At 30.6% G+C, this 24889-nt stretch overlaps 3 protein-coding genes across 9 annotated transcripts in view; 1 reads left to right on the forward strand and 2 right to left on the reverse strand.

The window, feature by feature from the left end:
- Positions 1 to 100: 100 nt before the first annotated feature.
- LOC135140741 (zinc finger protein 142-like) lies at positions 101 to 1523 on the reverse strand. 3 transcript variants are annotated; one of them, XM_064071415.1, is made up of 3 exons: positions 1404 to 1523; positions 410 to 1335; positions 101 to 357 (listed from the first exon to the last, which is right to left on the reverse strand). In XM_064071415.1, exons 2-3 carry the CDS (start codon positions 1324 to 1326, stop codon positions 348 to 350), a joined length of 927 nt encoding a protein of 308 aa, XP_063927485.1. In that variant the 5' UTR covers positions 1327 to 1335; positions 1404 to 1523; the 3' UTR covers positions 101 to 347. The 3 variants fall into 3 exon arrangements, with proteins under 3 accessions (XP_063927485.1, XP_063927484.1, XP_063927483.1); XM_064071414.1 differs by having other exon boundaries at positions 101 to 1335; positions 1388 to 1523; XM_064071413.1 differs by having other exon boundaries at positions 101 to 1335; positions 1404 to 1522.
- Positions 1524 to 1663: 140 nt separating this feature from the next.
- Positions 1664 to 24889, forward strand: part of LOC135140744 (RE1-silencing transcription factor-like) — a 163667-nt gene continuing 140441 nt past the window's right edge. Inside the window, exons 1-3 of one of the 4 annotated variants that reach the window (XM_064071419.1) lie at positions 1743 to 1800; positions 1934 to 1989; positions 2041 to 3171. In XM_064071419.1, coding sequence (XP_063927489.1) covers positions 2074 to 3054 — 981 coding nt within the window. In that variant the 5' untranslated portion in view covers positions 1743 to 1800; positions 1934 to 1989; positions 2041 to 2073 and the 3' untranslated portion in view covers positions 3055 to 3171. Of the gene's footprint in view, positions 1801 to 1820; positions 1990 to 2040; positions 3172 to 24889 lie in introns of those variants that run through there. The other 3 variants (XM_064071418.1, XM_064071420.1, XM_064071417.1) reach the window with 3 other exon arrangements.
- Positions 16647 to 18804, reverse strand: LOC135140733 (zinc finger protein 64-like). Of its 2 annotated transcripts, none has more exons than XM_064071401.1 (2): positions 18735 to 18804; positions 16647 to 18643 (listed from the first exon to the last, which is right to left on the reverse strand). In XM_064071401.1, exon 2 carries the CDS (start codon positions 18454 to 18456, stop codon positions 16747 to 16749), a length of 1710 nt encoding a protein of 569 aa, XP_063927471.1. In that variant the 5' UTR covers positions 18457 to 18643; positions 18735 to 18804; the 3' UTR covers positions 16647 to 16746. The 2 variants fall into 2 exon arrangements, with proteins under 2 accessions (XP_063927471.1, XP_063927470.1); XM_064071400.1 differs by having other exon boundaries at positions 18699 to 18749.

Below are 24889 nucleotides of genomic sequence, written 5' to 3' on the forward strand. Positions count from 1 at the left end.
CCTAGATAGTAACTAGTAACTTCAATTGGTACACATTGGCAATTCAGTTTGAAACTACTTTCCTAACCTTAAAAACTGGGAAAATAAACATTCAACTCTGTTTTTTTTGGAAATTTTAATGAAAAACTACCACACAAAATAAATTAGGTCCTACAAATGCACTTTCCTTTTGTGTTTGTAGAACGACGATTGATTTTTAATTTTGTACGGACACTTTTCGCACTTGTACCATTTAACCTCCGTTTCATCCAAATGGCGATTATTCACATGATGCTTCAAAAGATAATTGGCGTTAGCTTTATACGGACAATATTCGCACTGATACGATTTAACCTCCAAATGGACCTTTACATGCCGCTGCAAATTCCTTTTCGTTTTACTTCTATACGAACACTTCACACATTCATACCCTTCCGGTTTTTCCGAATGATTATCATTCCTGTGTTTATTCAAAGTTGAAATCGATTTGGTTTTGTACGAACACTTGCCACATTCGTACCACTTACACTGCCTTTCGTCCGAATGTCGCGTAATCACGTGCTTTTCCAAACTCCACAGCAGCTTAGTCTTGAACGGGCAACTTTTACATTCGTACCACTTGATTTTTTCTTCGTCTAGATGTTTCAAAATGTCGTGATTTTTAAAATTCGATTTATACTTAGTCTTGAATGGACACTTATCACATTCGTACCATTTAATGTCGTCTTTGGTCAGGTGTACGTAGTCGATGTGTCTTTTTAAGCTGCTTTTTGTTTTAGTTTTGAACGGGCATTTGTCACACTCGTGCCACTTAACGTCTTGTTCGTCCAAATGGATTCGGTTTATGTGGATTTTTAAAGCGGCTTTCCAGCCAGTTTTAAACGGACACTTATCACAGGCATATTGTTTGTTCAAATGGCGGCTTTCTTGATGACATTTTAAGTTACTTTTGACTTTAGCTCGGTAGGGACATTCCGTACAGTAATACCAATCAAGATTTTCTTTGTTCTTTGTGCATGCTGCAGTGTGTTGAAGCCATTTTAGCGACAGGTTTGTTTCAAAGCTGCATTTTTCACAAACGTAGTTTCGTATGATGAACTCCTCACTGGATGAATCGTCTTTAAAGCTGTGATTTTTACTAATGTGTTGTTTGAACAGAATCGTTAGTTCCGTTTTAAAATCGCAGTCTTTGCAGTGGTAGAACTCGATTTCGGCGCTTCCACAAGCGAATTTTTCCGTAAGGAAACGGTGTTGTCTGACGTGGTTTACCATAAAGAAAAGCGATGTTGTGAAATAGGTACACAGTTTACAGTTGTGGACGTTCTTCCATGATTCGAAAGTTGACATTTTGGTTGCCTAAAATCGTTTTATTACACTAATGGGGAAGCAAATACAACTTTTTGTTTACTTGTTAAGAAACTAACCTAACATTTTTACGTCAAAAACGACGCGAAAAGCGGGTGATATTTTCCAATAGAAATAATAACAAGAATTATAATTATTAAGATTTTAAACACCCATCACCTACTGGTCACGTGTTAATCAACAAACACTGATTTGTTATTATTATATGGATAAATTAAAAATATCCCTAGCTAGTAACTTCAATTGGTATATATTGGCTACACTTTTTGAACGATTTCTCTAGTTTTCCGATCACAACTTAGGTTCTTTGCAAGGTTCCTTAGTTGGATTTACGTTTAATATGCCCTTTTCAACGTTTCGGTATTTTAAATTTTAGATTTTTCTATTTCCCGATTTTTTAGTTTTTCAAACTAAAATTAAAAACAATAGCCAACATGTAGCAGTTGAAGTTACTAGGTAAGGATATTTCTATTTTATCAACATAACCTCAATAACTTCAACTAACCTAAATTAAAGCCGGGAAAAATAATTTTTGCTATTATTGAAGCCGGAAAATTATTACGTGTATTGTAAATTTACTATGTTCTAGCTGAAACGAGAACTACCACTGTCTAATCTTTGTGAGACTCCTGGATTAATATTTTGGTAACTAAAGTTGCATTCTCCCCTCAGTGTAATACTAATAAGACGTTTCAGACCAGAGAACATTCTCTGTTTCAGACCACCAAAATGTCAACTTTGGAGTATTCTGAATCACTCCGGGCATGGGGAAGATCTTCCTGGAAAAACGTCCACAACTGTAAACTGTGTCCCTATTTTACAACATCGTTTTTCTTTATGGTGAACCACGTGCGACGACACCGTTCATCTCAGGAACAATATACGTGCGAAAACGCCAAAATTGAAGAGTATCATTGTAAAGACTGCGATTTTAAAACGGAACTAACGATTCTGTTCAAACAACACATTAACAAAAATCACAGCCTTAAAGTTGAATCAATTGAGGACTTCAGTGTACGAAATTACGTCTGCGAAAAGTGCGATTTCGAAACAAATCATTTGTTAAAGTGGGGCCAACATACTTCAGAATGCACGGGAAAAAAAGAAAATCCCGAAAGCAAGCAAAGTGGCGAAATACGTTGGTATTACTGCCCGAAATGTCCCTACAAAAGTAAACTTGAAAAGAATTTAAAAAGTCACATCAAAAACCACGATTTGAACAAACTGTATGCATGCGACTTGTGTCCATATAACTGTAAATATAAATCTGCCTTAAAAATACACACACAACGGAAGCACTCTGATGAAAAAGATCTTGAATGGTACAAGTGTGAAAAATGTCCTTATAAAACCATAACAAAAGGTCATTTTAATACTCACTCAAAATTACACTTGACAGAAGATGAAGTTAAATGGTACGAGTGCAATGAGTGTCCATTCAAAAGTAGGTATAAAAATTGCTTAAATAAGCACGTAATTTTAAAACATCTAGATGAAGAACAAATTAAGTGGTACAAATGCGAACAATGCCAATTTAAAACTAGGACTGAAAGATATTTAAGAAACCACGTGAGTAATATGCATTCAAAGAATCAGTGTGAAAAGTGTTCATTTGAAACAAGATTCAAACACAAGTTAGAACTACACGTACAGTTGTTTCACATGCCTGGAGGTAGGATGTATATATCTACCCCCACCACACACCACTAGGTGCACAATGCAGTCGTCACTGGTCTGCAGTCTGCATTGTAACTTGTAAAATAATAATAATAATAAAAAACAAATAATTGTATTTTTTATATTAAATAATCTTTTGCAACTTTTTCATTTGGAGAAATTATTTTTGGATCCATTTCTTTGAAAAGTGTTACCATTTTCCCAGAAACACCATTAGTCAATCCGACATGAGAAGTTCAGTTTTGGTATGCAGCGATCTATTTTTTTTTAACTTCATCGAGATGTCAGCCATGTATGTGAATAGATTTTTTATCGAGCGAGTTGCTTAATGAAAGCACTAAAAAACGTCGAGATTGTTAACCAGCCATTGACTAACGTGTTAGTTACAATATTTTTTCGATAATCAAAATCTTTAAAAATTAGAGAAGAATTGAGTTATGCAACCAAATATACAATATTTGACATTCCATTCAATGACCCGTAATCTCATTTCATTTCGGGCTTCTGGTGTTTTGTGAGAGTTTGAAACGATTTTGGAGGCCCCTGATAATTTTTGAAAGAGTTTGAAATAATCTTGGGTTTCCCTAGTAGTTTACAATACTTCTTTTACTTACACTCGAGGAGTAAAAAGGATACAAAAATACGAAAACTGGAAATTTCGAAAAATTATTATCAACTTTAACTTTGAGAATTCTTTTTTTTTTATCTTTATAATCAGTTTTTTCATTTATCAATTTAGTATTAATAGACTCCTTAGGGTTTTGGCATCCTTAATGTCTTCCAAATCTTTGAAATTTAGAGAAGAATTTAAATTTTCACACTATTTGGAATATTTTCACAAATTCAGTAAAATGTTTAGAATTTCTAGAATTGAGTAAATTTTTGAAACTTCCAGAAGTTCCAGACTTTCTAAATGTTATAAAAATATCAATCTTCTGATATGCCAGAATTCAACATTTTTATCAGTTTTCAAGACTTCTAGGTCTTCCAGATTGTTCGCACTTTCTAGATGTTTCCAGATTTTCTAAAATTAATAGACCCCAAAAGAGTCTTTAAATCTTTGAAATTTTTGGGATCTCTGGAATCTTTAGAATGTCTGAGATGTATAAGATAATAATTAGGATGTTCAAGACCGCTAATACTTGTAAAAATTAAAGTAAGCGTTCTTATTACTATACGATTTTTAGATTTTTGTAATTTTTGTTTTGTTTCGAGTCTTTGGAATCTTTAAAATTTTTGTCATGTTAAGAGTTAGATTTAAAAAAAAACATTAATGACCGTGATTCATTTTGGTGATTCTGGAAAAGTGTTTCTACAATGTGAAATTACCAAATTTTGGGTAATTTTCAAAATTGCTTGTTGAAAAGTCAAAGATTTCCTAGCGAAATTTGAAAAACTGAGCTTTCGGTAGAGTTGCTTAAAAATTCAGAGAAAATTCTAGAAAATAGATATCAAAGAACTGGTCTGTTAACGGCCCCAGAGAAAGATTTTCGAAATTTTCACCTTCAAAATGAAATTTTTAAAATGTTCCAAAAATAGCTATATATTATTTTGATGGTTCTGGAAAAATAGTTCAAATTTTCTAAGAAAAGCTTCTACGAGTCGAAATCAACAAAAAATGTCTTCAGGTAATTTTCGACAATGCCCTGAAAGACGTCAAAAATGTCATCAGAACTTTGAAGAATTGAGCTTTTGGGAAAGCTTCTTAAAAGTCCACACTAAATTCTCGAATACAGAGATCGACGAACTGATCCGTAAAACAGCCTGTTAAGGGACCCAGACCAAAATTTCCAAAATTTTTCATTACAGAATCGATTTTTTTAAGTTTCCCAAAAATTTTTGAAATGCTAAAAGTAGGTATCTATATTTCATTTTGAAATTTTGAAAAGTGGTTGTAATTTTCTAGGAAATGTTTCCGAAAATGACTTCTGTGAATCTATACCAACAAAAAAATGGCTGGGCAATTTTCGAAAATGTTCTGATAAAAGTCAAAAATTTCATTGGGGGCATTGAAAAATTTAGTTTTAACCAGAGTTGTCTAAAAATCCACAAACATTTTAGGATATAGATATCGACAAACTGATTCAAAAAACAGCCGGTTCAAAAAATAAAATTTTAAAATAATATACCAAAAATCGCAATGTTTAATTTTCATGGTTCCGTAAAAGCGGCTCGAGTTTTCGAAAAAATGTTGCCGAAAATGATTTCTGTGAGTCAAAATCGATAAAAAAATGACTTTTAGTAATTTTCGAGGAACAAATTTTTTTCTGGTATAAGAATATCGATGAACTGATTAAAAAACATGACCTGTTGACGATTTCAGACCAAGATTTTCAATTTTCAGTTTCAAAATAAAATTTTTGAAATGTCAAAAATGTCTATGTTTCGTTTTGATGATTCTGGAAAAGTGGTTGGAATGTTTTAAAAAATGTTGCTGAAAATGATTTCTGCAAGTCGAAATCAACAAACAAATTTCTTTAAATAATTTTAGAAAGAACTCAGAAAAAATCACAGACGGGAGAGGGGGAGGTTTTGAAAAATCGATATTTTGTTAAGTTGTCTAAAAATGTACAAACATTTGTGGAATATGCATATTGATAAGCTAATTCGAAAAACATAGTCGGTTGATGAACCCAGACTGAGATTTTCGAAATTTTTTACGTCAAAATGAACCTTTTAAAATATCCCAAAAATGGTATTAGTTCATTTTGGTGATTCTGGAAAAGTGCTTTTACAATCCGAAATCAACCAAAAATTGTCTTTGGGTTTTTTTTTGATAACGTGATTAACATTTTAGCAAGGGCACATATATCAATTTAGTATTAATAGACTCCTTAGGGTTTTGGCAACTTTAGAATCTTCAAAATCTTTGAAATTTAGAGAAGACTTTGAATTTTCACACTATTTGGAATATTTTCACAAATTCAGTAAAATGTTTAGAATTTCTAGAATTGAGTATATTTTTGAAACCTCCAGAAGTTCCAGATTTTCTAAAATTAATAGACCCCAAGAGTCTTTAAATCTTTGAAATTTTTTGTATCTTTGGAATCTTTAGAATCGCTGAGATGTATAAGATAATGATAAGGGTGTTCAAGACCCCTAATACTTGTAGGACTGATAAAAATTAAAGGAAGCGTTCTTCAGTTTTTATAAATTTTAGACTTTTAGGATTATTGTTTTGTTTAGAGTCTTTGGAATCTTCAAAATTTTTTTCATGTTAAGAGTTCATGCGTTTTTTAAAAATTATAGAATCTTTGAAATATTTGGAACAGAATTTTAAAAACCTTTGAGTCCTTAGAGTATTTAGAATCTTTAGAGTTTTCAGAGTTCTTAACAATCTTTGGGAATTTTGGATACTTCACAAATTCTAGAAAGTTTAGAATTTTCATAATTTCTAGGAACATTAATACTTCCAAGATCTTTACAATTTTTAAGATTTTGTTGAATGTTTCTTCTATTTAGAACCTAAAATTTTAGTTTATTTAGCGTCTTTGGTACCTTTACTATTATTCTAGTGTATGAAAACTTTAAGATTTTTAGAATTTTTGAAAGGTTTTAAACGTTTTAAATATTTCAAACAATTCGAAACTTTAGAATTTTTAGAATATCTCTAATCTTAAGATTGTGTAAACTTTTGAAATTTTGATATACAGTATTTTTTTATTTTCTTTTAGTTTTTGGGAATTTTCGTAATTTGCAAGATTTTCAAAATTTTCATAATGTTCAGATTTTCCAAATTGGCCCAATTTTTCAGATTTTCCAAAGTGCACGAAATGACCAGAATTTCCACATTTTCCAAAATTTCTAAAATTATCAGGCACTAGTTATACCAGAATAAAAAAATCATCAAATTTGAGATAGGGCGGGTGGGCGGGGCTTACATTTTGCTTTTTTTTCTTAACATCTCAGCCCCCTTTTCACAACAAGACACTTAGAACAAGGTTAAAATGGTACATTTTTGCAATGAAATATGGATTTTGCAATAATGAGGCGGAGCCTAATGGCAAAATCGATATTTCTTTACACAAATTTTCCACTTTAAACATGTTTGAAGTTTCATGTTCCGAAAAGAAGTGTATACATATTAAAACACAAAACAAAATGTAAGCCCGCCCACCCGCCCTGTCTCAATTGTGACGATTTTTTTATTCGCCGTCAACCAAGAGGGCGGAGCTTAACTGCAAAATACTTAATTCTTTACAAGAAATTAAAAACATGTTTTTGAGTATTGTGTTCTTCAAAGAATGCTATGAATATTAAGAAAAAAGGGCAAAATATAAACCCCATCCCCCCACCCCGTCTCAATTGTAATGATTTTTTTTTTTAGAAACTTAAAACGCGTGGTAAAATTTTGAAAGGAAATAAGGATTTTACAGTTACGCTTTGCCCCTCGGTTTACGACGAATAAAAATAAATCATCAGAATTGAGATGAGATGAGATGGGGTGGGTGGGTGGGGCTTATATTTTGCCTTTTTTCTCAATATACGTGGTCGTTTTTTCATTACAAGAAACTTAAAACATAGTTAAAATGGTAAACTCTTGAAGACAAATATGGATCTTGCAATTAAGCCCCGCCCCTCGATCTGACAACGAATGAAAACTTCATCACGGTTGAGATGCAAACGGATGGGTGGAGCTTCTCTTTTTTCTTTATATAACACGGTTATTGAAGAACATATTTCATATAATAATTTCTCGTAGAAAAATAAGGACTTTCCTATTAAGCTCCGCTCTTCGGCTTACGACGAATAAAAAGAATTATCAGAATCGAGATAAGGTGGGTGGGCGGGGCTTATATTTAGCCTTTTTTTTTCTTTATATCATAGCCATCTTTTCAAAGCAAGAAACTACAAATTATAAACACTATAAATACAGTCGACACACCTTATATAAAAATAAAAGCGCAAACAAATAAGATACCAAATGAAAATCGCAAAGTCGTGATAGTTATCGCCAAAACTGTTGGATTAAAGTTAGGTTAGGTAACTGTCAGTTTTTGACATTTCTGGAACGCCATCTAGCGACAATGAAATTTGCCTATAAACTTATATTTATCGTCACTACCTTACTTAAATAGCCACGTAAAGTTACACTTGAAAGACGATGAAGCTAGATGGTACCGATGCAACGAGTGTTCGTACAAAACTAAGTACAAAGGTTATGTGAAGATTCACGTGAATTTAAAACATTTACACGAGGATAAAATTACGTGGTATGAATGTGAACAGTGTCAATATAAAACTAGGAATAAAGCGTATTTAAAAATACACGTGAATAAAAGCCACGTGAAAAAGAATGCTAAGTGGCATGTATGTGATAAGTGTTCGTTTAAAACCACAGTGAAAAGTGCTTTACAACAACACGTAAAATTTTTTCACGTGAATGAAAACGACGCTACGTGGTATGAATGCAATGGGTGTCCGTTTAAAACCATGGTTAAAGCATATTTGGACAAGCATGTAAAAGCGAAGCATCTGAATGAAGAAAAAACTAAGTTGTACGAGTGTAAAAGTTGCCCATTCACGACTAAATGGGCGTCGAGTTTAAACAAGCACGTAATTCGGAGACATTTGGATGAGGGGAAAAGTTCAGTGGCGTGAATGTGAAGTTTGTCCATTCAGAAACAAATGTATTACAGATTTAAAGAAACAGATATTTTTTTGTAAATAGGATTTAATTTGTTTTAAGTTTGGTGTCGAGAAAGTTCTTGATTAAATTAATAAAATAAATTGACGCATTTGTTCCAGATTAGCCCAGTTTTTCAGATTTTTGGAAGTACACAAAATGACCAGAATTTCCACATTTTCCAAAATTTCTAAAATTATCAGGCTCCAGTTATACCTGTGGGTATCGTTGGTGATTTAAAAGCGACGGTACGGTTTTGAGATTTTATTTCGTTGTTTACTATTCGAGGGTGCCAGGGAGAAGAAGGAAGGGTGTTTAAAATGGTACACAGGTAAGCTCGGTTTCGAAGAGGTGGAAGTAGGTAAAAACGGAGTTTAGAAAATTCTAGAAGGGAAAAGAGAAAGTATGTAGGATCTTAGGGCAGGTAGACGAAAGATAGGAAGTATTTACATTTATACAATTACTATGACTGCCCTCAGGTAGAACACCTGATTTTGTGGGAACGGTTGTTCCTACATACCAGAATAAAAAAACATCAGAATCGAGATAGGGTGGGTGGGCGGGGCTTATATTTAGTCTTTTTTTTTTTCTTTATATCATAGCCATCTTTTCAAAGCAAGAAACTACAAATTATAAACACAATAAATACAGTCGACACACCTTATATAATAATAAAAGCGCAAACAAATAAGATACCAAATGAAAATCGCAAAGTCCTGATAGTTATCGCCAAAACTGTTGAATTAAAGTTAGGTTAGGTAACTGTCAGTTTTTGACATTTCTGGAGCGCCATCTAGCGACAATGAAATTTGCCTATAAACTTATATTTATCGCCACTACCTTTATTTTTAAGTTTAGATTTTTGTCAAACGCTTAAAATCTTTTTTTGGATTGTTATGTGAATTCCAGTGATGGAATAATGTTTTCAGATTTTGTAAAAAATTATACGCATTTCAAAAATTTATCAGCAAGGAACTTAACAAGAAAATATTTGTTTTCGATAAATCTTTGGAGATCTTGAGATCTACAAGAAATTTTCTTTATATTTTTGTTTTTTTTTTTCTGAAAGCATGATGAATTTTAGTTGTTTTTCAAAGTGTGCTAAAATTTTCAAAATCTTTGTGGCAGTGTTTCAGTTAAAATATACAGAGAGAATTTATCTTTGTTCACAAACTATCAAAATTTAAACGTTTTTGTGATTTTTGGGATGTACAAGAATTTTTTGGTTTATATTTTTAGACCTGTTCTTTTCAGCTTTTCTTTTTCCAAGATATTTTCAGTTTTTTCCAAAATGTGTCGAAACTTTCGAATTATTTCTCGATAAAAAAGTCTCAGTTAAATTATTTAGATTTTTTTTTTCAAACTTAACGCTAACATTTAAAAAATTATGAGTTGCATGATTTAAAAGTGATTATCAAAATTTGGCTTTTTTGTGATTTTAAGATCTACAGGAACTTTTCTTTAGATCTTTTGTTCGCAGCTTTTCGAATTGAAATAATTCTGAATTTTAGTTTGAAATTTCCAAAACATAAAATTAGGCATTCAAAATGTAAATTTTTGTATGGGAATCTGGATTTTGCGATTACGCTCTGCCTCTCAGTCTGACAACGAATAAAAAATTAATCACAATTGAGATAGGGTGGGTGGGCGGGGCTTATATTTTGCCCTTTTTTTCTTAATATGTGTAGTTTTCTTTTGGATAGAAATTCAATATTTTTTAAGTCGACATATCGCATAAAACTTTGTGGCGAAATTTTAGTCCAACACTCAAAATTTATATTTTGTTCACAAAATGTCAAAATTTAGATTTCGTAATTTTTTGAATCCACAAAAATTTTCGTTTATATTTTTAAACTTGTTTTTTTCAGCTTTTCTGACCTAAAGTATTTTCAGTTTTTTTCGAAAATTGCCGAAATTTTCAATATGTTATTTAGTGGGGAAATTTTTGTTAAAATCTTTAAAATTTATAAAGTTTTTTCCACGAACTGTAATGCTGGATTTTAAAAATTGTAAGTTATTTATTTTTAAATGATTTTCAACATTTGGACTTTTTATGATTTTTGGGATCTGCAACAATTTTTGTTTGTATTGTTAAATTTGTTCTTTTCAGGTTTTTTGATCCAACATGTTTCCAATTTTTTTTCCAAAATGTGCCAAAATTTTCAAAATTTTGTTGTGAAGTTTAGTCAAAACATTGAGAATTTATATTCTGTTCACAAACTGTCAAAATTTAGACGTTTTTGTGATTTTTGGCATCTACAAGAATTTTCGTTTATATTTTTAGACCTTTGTGATTTTCTTTTCAGTTTTTCTGTTCCAAATTATTTTCAGTTTTTTCCAAAATGTGCCCAAATAGTCAAATTACAGATTTCTCGGTAAAAAGTCTCAATTAAAATATTAAAAATTTATTGATTTTTTGAAAAACTAATAACGCAACATTCAAAAAGTTATGAGTTGCATAATTTGAAAGTAATTATCAAAATTTGGCTTTTTTGTGATTTTGGAATTTACAGGAAATTTTCTTTGTATTTTTAGGTCTTTTGTTCTCAGCTTTTCGAATTGAAATAATTCTGAATTTTTGTTTTCTTTTTATGTGTTGAAATTTCCAAAACATAAAATTTGGTGTTCAAAATGCTAAATTTTTATAGGGAAATCTGGATTTTGCAATTACGCTCCGCCCCTCGGTCTGACAGCGAATGAAAAATTCATCACAATAGAGATCGGGCGGGTGGGCGGGGCTTATATTTTGCCTTTTTTCTTCTTTTGTCTGTCTTCTTCTGATATGAAGTCCAGTGAATATTTTCAGATTTTGTAAAAAAAATTATATGCAATTAAAAAAATTTATCTGCAAGAAAATTATCAAGAAAACATTTGTTTTAGATAAATTTTTGGAGATTTTGAGATCTACGAGAAATTTTATTTATATTTTTAGACATTTTTTTATGAAAGCATTATGAATTTTAGTTGTTTTTCAAAGTGTGCTCAAATTTTCAAAATTTTTCTGGCGGAGTTCCGGTTAAAATATATAGAATTTATCTTTGTTCACAAAATAATAAATTTTTGTAAAGAAATCTGGATTTTGCAATTACGCTCCGCCCCTCTGTCTGACAACGAATGAAAAATTCATCACAATTGAGATCGGGTGGGTGGGCGGGGCTTATATTTTTGTAGGAAAAGCTGGATTTTGCAATTACTCTCCGCCCCTCTGTCTGACAACGAATGAAAAATTCATCACAATTAAGATTGGGCGGGTGGGCGGGGCTAATATTTTGCCCTTTTTTGCTTAATATGTGTAGTCTTCTTTCGGCTAGAAAATCAATATTTATTCAAGTCGATTCGCTCAGTCAAAAGAGAGTAGACGATCTCAAGCTAATGTAACCATTAAATTAATTTTTTTTTTAAATAACAAAAAATATCTTAGGTACCATTGCAAACATTTTAAAAAAGTGATTTACGTAACATTTAAAAAATTGAGTTGCATAATTTGAAACTGATTATCAAAATTTAGCCTTAGATTTCGTGATTTTTGGGATCCACAAGAATTTTCGTTTATATTTTTAGAGCTATTTTTTGAGTTTTCATGACCCAAAGTATTTTCAGATTTTTCCAAAATATGCCGAAATTTTCAAAAATTTTGTCGGTAAAGTCTCTATGAAAATAATTAGAATTTAAATTGCTCTGAATCTAATAACGCTAACAATAAAAAAAATTAGTTACATAATTTGCAAAATTTAGTCTTTTTTGTGACTTTGGGATCTAAAAGAAATTTTCTTTATATATTTAGATGTTTAGTTCACAGCTTTTCAAATTGGATTTTAGTTGTTTTTCAAAATGTGCTAAAATTCTCAAAACTTTTATAGCAGAATTTCGGTTAAAATATTTATTAGAATTTATGTTTTGTCCACACACTGTTAAAATTTAGACGTTTTTGTGACTTTTGACATCTACAAGAATCTTCGTTTGTATTTTTAGACCCGTTTTTTTCAGCTTTCCTGATTCAAAATATTTAGAGGTTTTTTCCAAAATGTGCCAAAATTTTTGCCGGTTAAAGTCTGTATTAAAATATTTAGAATTCATATATTTTCTGAAACTAATAAAGCCAATACCTTAAAAATACTGGATTAGGTAACATTAAAAAAATTTGAGTAACATAAGTTGCACAATTTAGCATTTTTTGTGATCTTACGATCTATACGAAATTTTCTTTATATTTTTAGGTCTATTGTTCTCAGCTTTTCGAATTGAAGACAATCTGAATTTTATTTGTTTTCCTATTAAGCTCCGCTCTTCGGCTTACGACCAATAAAAAGAATCATCAGAATCGAGACAGGATGGGTGGCCGGGGCTTATATTTAGCCTTTTTTTTTTCTTTATATCATAGCCATATTTTCAAAGCAAGAAACTACAAATTATAAACACAATAAATACAGTCGACACACCTTATATAATAATAAAAGCGTAAACAAATAAGATACCAAATGAAAATCGCAAAGTTCTGATAGTTATCGCCAAAACTGTTGAATTAAAGTTAGGTTAGGTAACTGTCAGTTTTTGACATTTCTGGAGCGCCATCTAGCGACAATGAAATTTGCCTATAAACTTATATTTATCGCCACTACCTTTATTTTTAAGTTTAGATTTTTGTCAAACGCTTAAAATCTCTTTTTGGATTGTTGTATGAATTCCAGTGATGGAATAATGTTTTCAGATTTTGTAAAAAATTATACGCATTTCAAAAATTTATCAGCAAGGAACTTAACAAGAAAATATTTGTTTTCGATAAATCTTTGGAGATCTTGAGATCTACAAGAAATTTTCTTTATATTTTTGTTTTTTTTTCTGAAAGCATGATGAATTTTAGTTGTTTTTCAAAGTGTGCTAAAATTTTCAAAATCTTTGTGGCGGAGTTTCAGTTAAAATATATAGAGAGAATTTATCTTTGTTCACAAACTATCAAAATTTAAACGTTTTTGTGATTTTTGGGATGTACAAGAATTTTTTGGTTTATATTTTTAGACCTGTTCTTTTCAGCTTTTCTGTTCCAACATAGTTTCAGTTTTTTCCAAAATGTGTCCAAACTTTCGAATTATTTCTCGATAAAAAAGTCTCAGTTAAAATATTTAGATTTTTTTTTTCAAACTTAACGCTAACATTTAAAAAATTATGAGTTGCATAATTTGAAAGTGATTATCAAAATTTGGCTTTTTTGTGATTTTAAGATCTACAGGAACTTTTCTCAGCTTTACGAATTGAAATAATTCTGAATTTTAGTTTGAAATTTCCAAAATATAAAATTAGGCATTCAAAATGTAAATTTTTGTATGGGAATCTGGATTTTGCAATTACGCTCTGGCTCTGTCTGACAACGAATAAAAAATTCATCACAATTGAGATAGGGTGGGTGGGCGGGGCTTATATTTTGCCCTTTTTTTCTTAATATGTGTAGTTTTCTTTTGGATAGAAATTCAATATTTTTTAAGTCGACATATCGCATAAAACTTTGTGGCGAAATTTTAGTCCAACACTTAAAATTTATATTTTGTTCACAAAATGTCAAAATTTAGATTTCGTAATTTTTGGAATCCACAAAAATTTTCGTTTATATTTTTAGACTTGTTTTTTTCAGCTTTTCTGACCTAAAGTATTTTCAGTTTTTTTCGAAAATTGCCGAAATTTTCAATATGTTAGTTGGGAAATTTTTGTTAAAATCTTTAAAATTTATATTTTTGCAAAAAATGTGAGTGAAAACACTTAAAATTCAAGTTTTTTCCACGAACTGTAATGCTGGATTTTAAAAATTGTAAGTTATTTATTTTTAAATGATTTTCAAAATTTGGACTTTTTATGATTTTTGGGATCTGCAACAATTTTTGTTTGTATTGTTAAATCTGTTATTTGCAGGTTTTTTGATCCAACATGTTTCCAATTTTTTCCAAAATGTGCCAAAATTTTCAAAATTTTGTTGTGAAGTTTTAGTCAAAACATTGAGAATTTATATTCTGTTCACAAACTGTCAAAATTCAGACGTTTTTGTGATTTTTGGCATCTACAAGAATTTTCGTTTATATTTTTAGACCTTTGTGATTTTCTTTTCAGTTTTTCTGTTCCAAATTATTTTCAGTTCTTTCCAAAATGTGCCGAAATAGTCAAATTACAGATTCCTCGGTAAAAAGTCTCAATTAAAATATTTAAAATTTATTGATTTTTTCAAACTAATAACGCAACATTCAAAAAGTTATGAGTTGCATAATTTGAAAGTAATTATCAAAATTTGGCTTTTTTGTGATTTTGGAATTTACAGGAAATTTTCTTTGTATTTTTAGGTCTTTTGTTCTCAGCTTTTCGAATTGAAATAATTCTGAATTTTTGTTTTCTTTTTATGTGTTGAAATTTCCAAAACATAAAATTTTTATAGGGAAATCTGGATTTTGCAATTACGCTCCGCCCCTCGGTCTGACAGCGAATGAAAAATTCATCACAATAGAGATCGGGCGGGTGGGCGGGGCTTATATTTTGCCTTTTTTCTTCTTTTGTCTGTCTTCTTCTGATATGAATTTCAGTGATCGAATAATATTTTCAGATTTTGTAAAAAAATTATATGCAATTAAAAAAATTTATCTGCAAGAAAATTATCAAGAAAACATTTGTTTTAGATACATTTTTGTAGATTTTGAGATCTACGAGAAATTTTATTTATATTTTTAGACATTTTTTTATGAAAGCATTATGAATTTTAGTTGTTTTTCAAAGTGTGCTCAAATTTTCAAAATATTTCTGGCGGAGTTCCGGTTAAAATATATAGAATTTATCTTTGTTCACAAAATAATAAATTTTTGTAAAGAAATCTGGATTTTGCAATTACGCTCCGCCCCTCTGTCTGACAACGAATGAAAAATTCATCACAATTGAGATCGGGCGGGTGGGCGGGGCTTATATTTTTGTAGGAAAAGCTGGATTTTGCAATTACTCTCCGCCTCTGCGTCTGACTATGAATGAAAAATTCATCAGAATAAAGATCGGGCGGGTGGGCGGGGCTTATATTTTGTCCTTTTTTGCTTAATATGTGTAGTCTTCTTTCGGCTAGAAAATCAATATTTATTGAAGTCGATTCGCTCAATCAAAAGAAAGTAGACGATCTCAAGTTAATGTAAACATTAAATTAAAAATTTTTTTAAGTAAAAAATATCTAAGGTACCATTGCAAATATTTTAAAAAAGTGATTTACGTAACATTTAAAAAATTGAGTTGCATAATTTGAAACTGATTATCAAAATTTAGCCTTAGATTTCGTGATTTTTGGGATCCATAAGAATTTTCGTTTATATTTTTAGAGCTATTTTTTGAGTTTTCATGACCCAAAGTATTTTCAGATTTTTCGAAAATATGCCGAAATTTTCAAAAATTTTGTCGGTAAAGTCTCTATGAAAATAATTAGAATTTAAATTGCTCTGAATCTAATAACGCTAACAATAAAAAAATTTAGTTACATAATTTGCAAAATTTAGTCTTTTTTGTGACTTTGGGATCTAAAAGAAATTTTCTTTATATATTTAGATGTTTAGTTCACAAAACAAAATTCTCAAAACTTTTCTAGCAGAATTTCGGTTAAAATATTTATTAGAATTTATATTTTGTCCACAAACTGTTAAAATTTAGACGTTTTTGTGACTTCTGACATCTACAAGAATCTTCGTTTGTATTTTTAGATCCGTTCTTTTCAGCTTTTCTGATTCAAAATATTTAGAGGTTTTTTCCAAATTGTGCCAAAATTTTTGCCGGTTAGTCTGTATTAAAATATTTAGAATTTATATATTTTCTTAAACTAATAAAGCTAATACCTTAAAAATACTGGATTACGGAACATTAAAAAATTTTGAGTAACATAAGTTGCACGATTTAGCATTTTTTGTGATCTTACGATCTATAAGAAACAAATTTTTTCTGCCTGTTCTAACTATAAATCGTCGAAAATAGGTCGATAATGAAAAAATAACCACAATTTTGTTTTTTCAATTTTATTGAAAAAATAGTCATAAAATACAACAAAACCCGTACTTAATGTATACAATCGCCTTAATACTACTACACTAAATTAAATCCTATTTATGTCGTTCTTGTTGGTGTTTATAAAGAAATGACACAATTTTGGTTTTGTAAGGACACTGATCGCATTTGTGCCACTTATTAGCGTCCGTTTTTTCAAAATGGCATCTATTCATATGGGACGTTAAATAGCTCTTGAGTTTCGTCTTATGTGGACAATATTCGCACTCGAACCACTTGATTTTGTCGTCGTTTAAATGCACAGCGATTTCGTGCCGTTTTAATTGATACAAATATTTACCCTTAAATGAACACTCATTGCACTGGAGCCATTTGATGTCTTCTTTGCTCAAGTGTATGTTAGTTATGTGATTTTTTAAACATTTTTTCTTTCTAGTTTTGAACGAACATTTTTCACACTCGTACCATTTAACGTCTTTACCATCAGGATTTATCTGAAATATGTGGCGGTCGTTTATGTGAGTTTTTAAATCACGGTTGCGTCTCGATTTGTATGGACAATATTCGCACTGATACGGTTTGCTCTCGAAATGAATCGGTACATGCTGTTTTAAGTAGGTTTTTATTTTAGTTTTATACGAACACTTGGCACATTCATACCATTTTGGTTCTTCTGAATGATTAACTTCTTTGTGTTTCCGTAATTCTGCTCTAAATTTATTTCTGTATGGACATTTGTCACATTGGTGCCATTTAGCTTCTTTATCGTCCAGATGGAAAGTAATTACGTGCTTATGTAAATTCGGCTTCCACTTGGTTTTGAATGGACAATATTTACATTCATAGCGCTTATTTTTATTGAGCAGACACTCCTTACATTCTTGCAATTTAACGTCTTCTTCGTTCGAGTCAAACAAATTTATGGTTTTAAATGAACACTTTTTACACTTACGCTTTTCTGCATTTTGTTTGTTTAATTCGATTTTTTCTTCATCTCGATGTTTTAAAATTACGTGAGTTTTTAAACTACCTTTCACCCTTGTTTTGTATGGACACTCATTGCATTGAAACCATTTACCTTCTTCTTCTTTCAAGTGCAAGTTGTTTACGTGTCTGGTTAAATAACTTTTTAATACACTTTTAAAAGGGCATTTTTCACATTTGTGCCATTGAACATCTCGTTCATCTAAGTGGTTTCGTTTTACGTGATTGCTTAAACTTCCTTTCCACCTGCACTTAAATGGACACTTATCACACGTATATTGTTTACTTAAAGTATGTTTTCCCATATGACATTTTAAAATTGCTTTATTTCTAACTTTGTAGGTACACAGTGCACAGTAATACCAACGTTTCCCGTCAACTTTCTTGAAATGGAACATATACGTGGTTTCCTCTTTCACACAACTCACACTTTTTTTTGTCGTGCATTTAGAAGTATGTCGAGCCCATTTTAAAAACATGTTTGATTCTAAATCGCACTTTTCGCAAACGTAATTTTGGATTTTGAAGTCCTGAAGTGATAAATCGTCCCTTGATTCGCTTTTAACGCTGTGATTTTTATTAATGTGTTGTTTGAATAAAATCGTTAGTTCCGTTTTAAAATTGCAGTCTTTACAGTGGTATGATTCAATTTCGGCGCTTCGGCAAGCGAATTCTTTCACAGGGAGGCGGTGTCGTCGCACGTGGTTGACCATAAAGAAAAGCGATGTTGTAAAATAGGGGCACTGTTTACAGTTGTGGACGTTTTTCCATGACGATCTTCCCCAGGCTTGAAGTGATTTGGAATACTCCAAAGTTGACATTTTGGTTGTTTAAAACCGTATTAATACAACACTAGGGAAGGAAATGCAACTTTGGTTATCTGAATGTTCAGAAATTTTGACCGTTCTAACCTAACATTTGTACGTCAAAAGTGACGTTGTCATTTGTCGAAAAATAGAATTCGAGGAAGATTAGACGGTGATGAGTGTGTGATTGTGCTCGTTTTACCTAAAACACAAAAAATCTGTAGTAAATATGATGGTTTTGCAGCAGAAATAATTACAATAATTATTAGTCGTTCTAGATTGCAAATACTCACATCCACCAACTGTTGATTTATGTTGGTAAAATAACAAATATCCCTAGACTGAACTATGTTTTATGTTACGCTAGTGTACAATCGCACGCAAATGTTTTGAGCCTATGGGCGGATCATTTTTGCCTGCCCTCACCGAAGAAGGCAGTCCAAATCCTTCAAGGGCAGAATTTGTAGGTAGGCTCAAACTACAACGAAATTCACATTTTACCCTATAAAATTTTATTGACAATAACGGGACGGACAGTACTTATATATACATTTGGTAAGAAATTTTTAAGGCTCACACCAGTTCTCTCAAATTTGTCGGAGAAGATTTAGCAGGTGGTTGTTCCCATAAAATAATGGTCACTTTCGTTCGTGAGTAACGATGGTCCGGACAGGAATTATTTTGCTTTCTAACATCTTTCGACCAATTGTTCCGTATAAAAAATTTCATCACTTTTTCCAATAAAATACTCTTAAATGTTCATAATAAATAAATAAATAAAAAAAAAACGATATTGTCGAGTGTCCCCTCTAAAAAATTTATGACGTCACCTCAAAATTTTCTTAAATGTATAAAATATGATGAGTTTTTATACTTGTGATTTATCACTGCATTAATATTTTTTAGATTTGGTTATACAGGGTGTCTCAAAAAAGTTAATAACTGAGTCAATTTATTTTATTTAAGAAATCAAGAATAGCAAAATTGAATACTTTGAAATATTGTAGATGTTTTGAAGTTTTTGTAAGCATGGTAACTTTTTCGAAAATTTGATTAATATGCGCAAAATCAAAAATCGGAAAAAATGAAATTCACAAATGCAAAAAACAGAAAATCGAAAAATACGAATCGTAAAAATCAAAAAAATAAAATGGCTAATTAAAAAATCGAAAATTTAATGAATCAAATACCTAGGTCGATCGAAAAGTGGAAATTCACAAACCTCAAAAATCGAAAAATCGAAAATTGAAAAACGGGAAAACCAAAAAATCGAAAAGTAATATTGAAAATTAAAAAAATCAAATACAAAAATAAAAAAAATCGGAAATTAAAATAATCAATATATATGAAGTAGAAAAAAATTGCAAAGCCTAAAAACTGAAACGAACAGAAAAATCGAAAAAGCAAAAAATTGGAAAAACAAAAATTCGAAAAATCTAAAATCGAAAAAGTGGAAAATCGAAAATCTGAATAAAGAAACTTGGAAATTCTGAAAATTGGAAAATCGAAAACCAAAAAATCGGGAAGTAACAAAATTGAAGTCAAACAGTTGAGAATAGAAAAATTGAAAAACCGAAAATTATAAAAATCAACAATGGACAAATTGAAAATTGCAAAATTTAAATTGAAAAATTGAACATGGAAAAATCGATGAATTGAAAAATCGAAAATTCGACTACTCAAATTTTCTAAAAATCGAAAAATCATAAAACTGAAAAATCCAAAATTCTAATGATCGAAAGTCTGAAAACTGAAAATCGAAAATTCTGAAAAGCGGAAAATAGAATATCGAAAAATTTAAAAGAAAGAAAATTGAAGTCTAAAAACCGAAGAATGAAAAAATCAAAAATCAAAAATTCGAAAAATCAAAAATCTGAAAATTGAAACTCGAAAATTTGGAAAATCGAAAAGTAAAAAAATTTAAGTCTAAAAGCTGAAAAATGGAAAACTGAACAATCGAAAATTCGAAAATCAAATATCGAAAAGTCGAAAAGCCGAAAAATCGAAAATTTGATAATTCAGATATGCGAAAAACAGAAAATCTGAAAATACAAAACTGGAAAATCAAAAATCTAAAAATGGAAAAACCGAAAATCGAAAATTCAATGAATCTAATACGTAGGTCGATCGAAAAACTGGAAATTCACAAATCTGAAAAATCGAAACTTTGTAAGATTGAAAAACCGAGAATTGAAAAATAAAAAAACCGAAAAACGGAAAAATCAAAAATCGAAAACTAGGAAAACCGAAAATTCGAAAATTCATAATATTGAAAACACTAAAAGTCGACAATTCAAAAATCAAAAAATTGGAAAGTAAAATAATCGAAAAATCGAAAAGTAAACAAACTGCAAAGCCTAAAAACTGACGAACAGAAAAATCGAAAAATCGTAAAATCAAAAAGTGGAAAATCGAAAACTGGAAATTGAAAAATCGAAAAATCGAAATTCGGAATATCGAGAATCGACAAATTAAAAAACCGAAAAATCGAAAAATTAAAAAATCGGAAATCAAAAAATGAAAAAAAAACAAAATTCAAAAATCGAATAATTCAAAACTAAAATAATAGAAAAGTGGAAAAGCAAAAATTGCAAAGTCTCAAAACTGACGAACAGAAAAATCGAAAAATCAAAAAAAATCGAAAAATGTCTAAAAATGGAAAATCGGAAAATGGAAAAACCGAAAAATCGAAAATCGAAAACTCGAAAAATCGAAAATTCGATGAAACAAATACTCGAAAAAGCGAAAAGTAAAAAAAATTGCAAGCCCTAAAAATTGAAAAATCAAAAAATCGGAAAAATGAAAATCGAAAAAACGACGATCGAAAAAAAATAAAAAAATCAAAAAGTGGAAAATCGGAAAGTAACAAAATTGAAATCTAAAAGCTGAAGAAGGGAAAATTCTAAAAAGCAACAATCGAAAAAAGCAAAATTAAAAATTGAAAATTTGAAAAATGGAAAATCGAAAACTCGAATATCGAGATTTTGAAAAATAGTAAAAATGATAATCGAAAAATCGAAATGCTCAAAAATCGAAAATTCGATTAATCAATATTCTAAAAATCGAAAAAACGGACACAAATCCACAAATCTGAAAAATCGAAACTCGAGATATAAAAAATTAAAAAACCGAAAAATTGAAAAATCCCAAATCGAAAAATGGAAAAACCGAAAATTCAAAAATCAAACTATCGGAAAGTAAAATAATCGAAAAATGGAAAAATAAAACAAATCGCAGAACCATAAAAACTGAAACAAACAGAAAAATCTAAAAACCACAAAAGCGGAAAAACGAAAATCGAAAAATCGCAAATCGAAAAATCGTAAAATCAGAAAATGGAAAATCGAATAATCGAAAGTTGAAAAATCGAAGGTCGAAAAATAAAACAACCGAAAAATTGAAAATTTAATGATTAATGGAAAATCGAAAAATCGAGAATAGAAGAACTAAAAAACCGGAAAATTGAAAAATCGAGAATTGAAAAATCAAAAAAATCGGAAAGTAAAATATAATCGAAAAACGCAAAAAAATTGCAAAGTCTAAAAGCTGACGAACAGAAAAATCCAAAAATCTAAAAATGGAAAGACGAAAAATCGAAAATTGAATGAAGGGCAAATCAAAAAATCGAAACATCGAAAAATCAAAAAAACGAAAAATTAAAAAATCGAAAAACGAAAAAACTAAAAACTCGAAAATTCAAAATACCGCAAATTTGAAAAATCAGAAAATTGGAAAGTAATAAAATCGAAAAGTTGATAGAAAAATTGAAACTGAAAAATCTAATTCGATGAAATGGTTGGTCGAAAAAACGAAAAATCGAAAATCGAAGTGATCTTTTTTTGAGACAGGCTGTATAAGTAAATCTAAAAAATATTACTGCAATGATAAATCACAGGTATAGACTCATCATATCAAATTTTACGATGACGTCATGCATTTTTTGGCGAAGATAAGCAAATACATTTTGATCGTGGCTTTGAAAGTATTCTTCGACTTTCGTTCCATTTCAAAATTTACTCTTTGTATAATTCAGTGGTCACAACAAAGCTGTAAAGGATAACAAATGGAACGGATAAAATAAAGCGTCAAATATGATTGATAAACTTTAAACCAAAATTATGAAGTTTATAAACTGAACATTTTTTTTGCTTTTTGAAATGTAATACACTTCAAAAAATGTCCGTGACTTACTTTAATGTGAATTTTATAACTATGGTCGGCACAATTAGACCTAATATTGGTGTGATTTTGAGCATACTCTAGATGTTATTAGAGCAGGACAGGTTTTTTTTTTCTAACTAATTGACAAGATTTCTATGTATTCAGTATTGCAACTCTTGATTTCTTCAATAAAATAAATTGATTCAGCAATTTTTTTTTTTGAGTCACCCTGTATGTATAAACAAATCCAAAAAATATTAATGGAATGGTAAATCAAAAAGTATAGACTCATCATATTCTGAACATTTTAGATAGGGTATTTATAAAATTAAAACTAATTCAGAGTAAGTATTTATAAAATTAAAACTAATTCAGGGTAAGAATTTGGTCAACACGTAAATTTCGTTGTAGTTTGAGCCTACCTACAAATTCTGCCCTTGGACGATTTGGACCGCCTCCTTCGGTGACGACAGGCAAAAATGATCCGCCCATCGGCTCAAAACATTTGCGTGTGATTGTACCTATTATCGGTTCAGGATCTTTCTATAGTAGGGTTGGCAATGAAAATGTAGTGAGTTTGTCGGTATTCGATGCAGAAGAATAAAAATTCCCTGAACTTTTTTTGTTAACTTATGTTTTATTAAAATAAAGGTTAAAAAATATGCCAGAAATATAAACATTGTTGCCGATACCACAGTATACCATACAGTAGAGACAGCTCGTCAAACATTGGAACAACGTGTCCTTACTCAACCGTTTTTATTAGGCGGGATTTTTGAAACGAGGTGGAATATTGGTGCCTGAATTACAAATACAGCTCGTCCGTAAAACAATGTAAAAGGAACTGATATAAACATGGAATGAATATTAATAAACTGAAACCAATTTTTGGAGTGTGGTATGAAGACTACGAAGAAAATGCCATTTTGAACAATAAAAGAGAATTGTGCTTATATTTATTTTATTCATTAATAAAAGTCTATCACTTTACCAAGTTAATTTCAACATAAACATATCAACTACCTATTTTGTCAATGCCTTCAATTTTCGCCAAGTGTGAACCGTTTAAAGAGTCAGAAAGTGAACGCTGTTGTTTTCATCTTCCATGGGAAAAGTACTTTGATGTTTTTGGTTGAATTTTTGTTGTTAGTTAAATTAGTGAAGTGATTCTGAGAACCTTTTCGTAGTAACATGGACTGCAGTGGTAGACCACCTCGTGATTGATAAGAAATATAAAGAAGTGTATTATTCTATAATCAATAAAAAATTATTTGGTATGCAATTTTTACAGCACAGTGAAAATGCCAATAGTTGTAATGATTTAGGATCTATTTTACTAGCAATTGAATCTAAAGATAGTAACCAGTGTCAAATTATTAATACAGTTTAAAGCTGAACAACTTTTGCACATAAATCTGTCGAAGTAAATATGACAGACTACAGACATCTGGACATGGGGGAACAAAATTCTTTAAGTTATGTCTGTGGATACTTAATGAAGAAATGCTTGATGAAATACACCTGTGAAACATGTAGTTATTTTGCCGTTGCACGAAATGTCATCATATATGATAAACTTCTCTGTCACTTCAACGCCTTTGATGATGATTCACCATTTTGGTAATCCTAAAGCTGGCCATTCACGTTCCAACGTCGCAGTACGATTGTATTGGATGCAACTGTTGTACAATTCTGTTAAAAAGCAGCAGTACACACACACGTTACGACCTTGCAGTTAAAAATTTGCGATCGTGATGACAACAAGTCCGACGAAATGACGAAAATGTACTTTTATAGCTGCTCTCACGGTCTGAATAACATACACTGTCGAGACATGTCCACACATGATCAAATTTCCATCCAATACAACACGATTGTACTGCTGCAGACAGACTTGTTCACTAACCGTCCACATCCAACCGATTTGCTTGATCGCAGCCGTTCAAAAACACTTCGATTTCGTCGTATCCAACACAATTAATTGTACTGCGGCGTTGGAACGTGAGTGGCGGGCTTAAGATGCCACATGAAGCATTCACCTTTTATTTTGCAGCCCTAGAAAAACGATTTGCTTCACTATTTTCTACCAACTCAATTTTACCTTCATGTGGCCGATGTATAAAAGTAGCCCTCGTAACTGTGTCCATACGAGCATACCACACCCCTGTGCCCTGTGTACAGTTTCCACAAGATTATTTATTCTATTTATTTGTTCGAACGCGCATTTTCTGTTCAGTAAAAATAATAAATCACAGTTACAATATTAAATATCAAACATCTAAAATGT

Source organism: Zophobas morio, unplaced genomic scaffold (genome assembly GCF_036711695.1).
Source record: "Zophobas morio isolate AGI-343-1 ecotype UQ-CSIRO unplaced genomic scaffold, CSIRO_AGI_Zmor_V1 ptg000040l, whole genome shotgun sequence".
Classification (NCBI taxonomy): domain Eukaryota; kingdom Metazoa; phylum Arthropoda; class Insecta; order Coleoptera; family Tenebrionidae; genus Zophobas; species Zophobas morio.

Coding starts and splice junctions, on each gene's coding strand:
- LOC135140741 (XM_064071414.1), bottom strand. CDS start 1,326: ATGTCAACTTTCGAATCATGGAAGAACGTCCACAACTGTAAACTGTGT.
- LOC135140733 (XM_064071401.1), bottom strand. CDS start 18,456: ATGTCAACTTTGGAGTATTCCAAATCACTTCAAGCCTGGGGAAGATCG.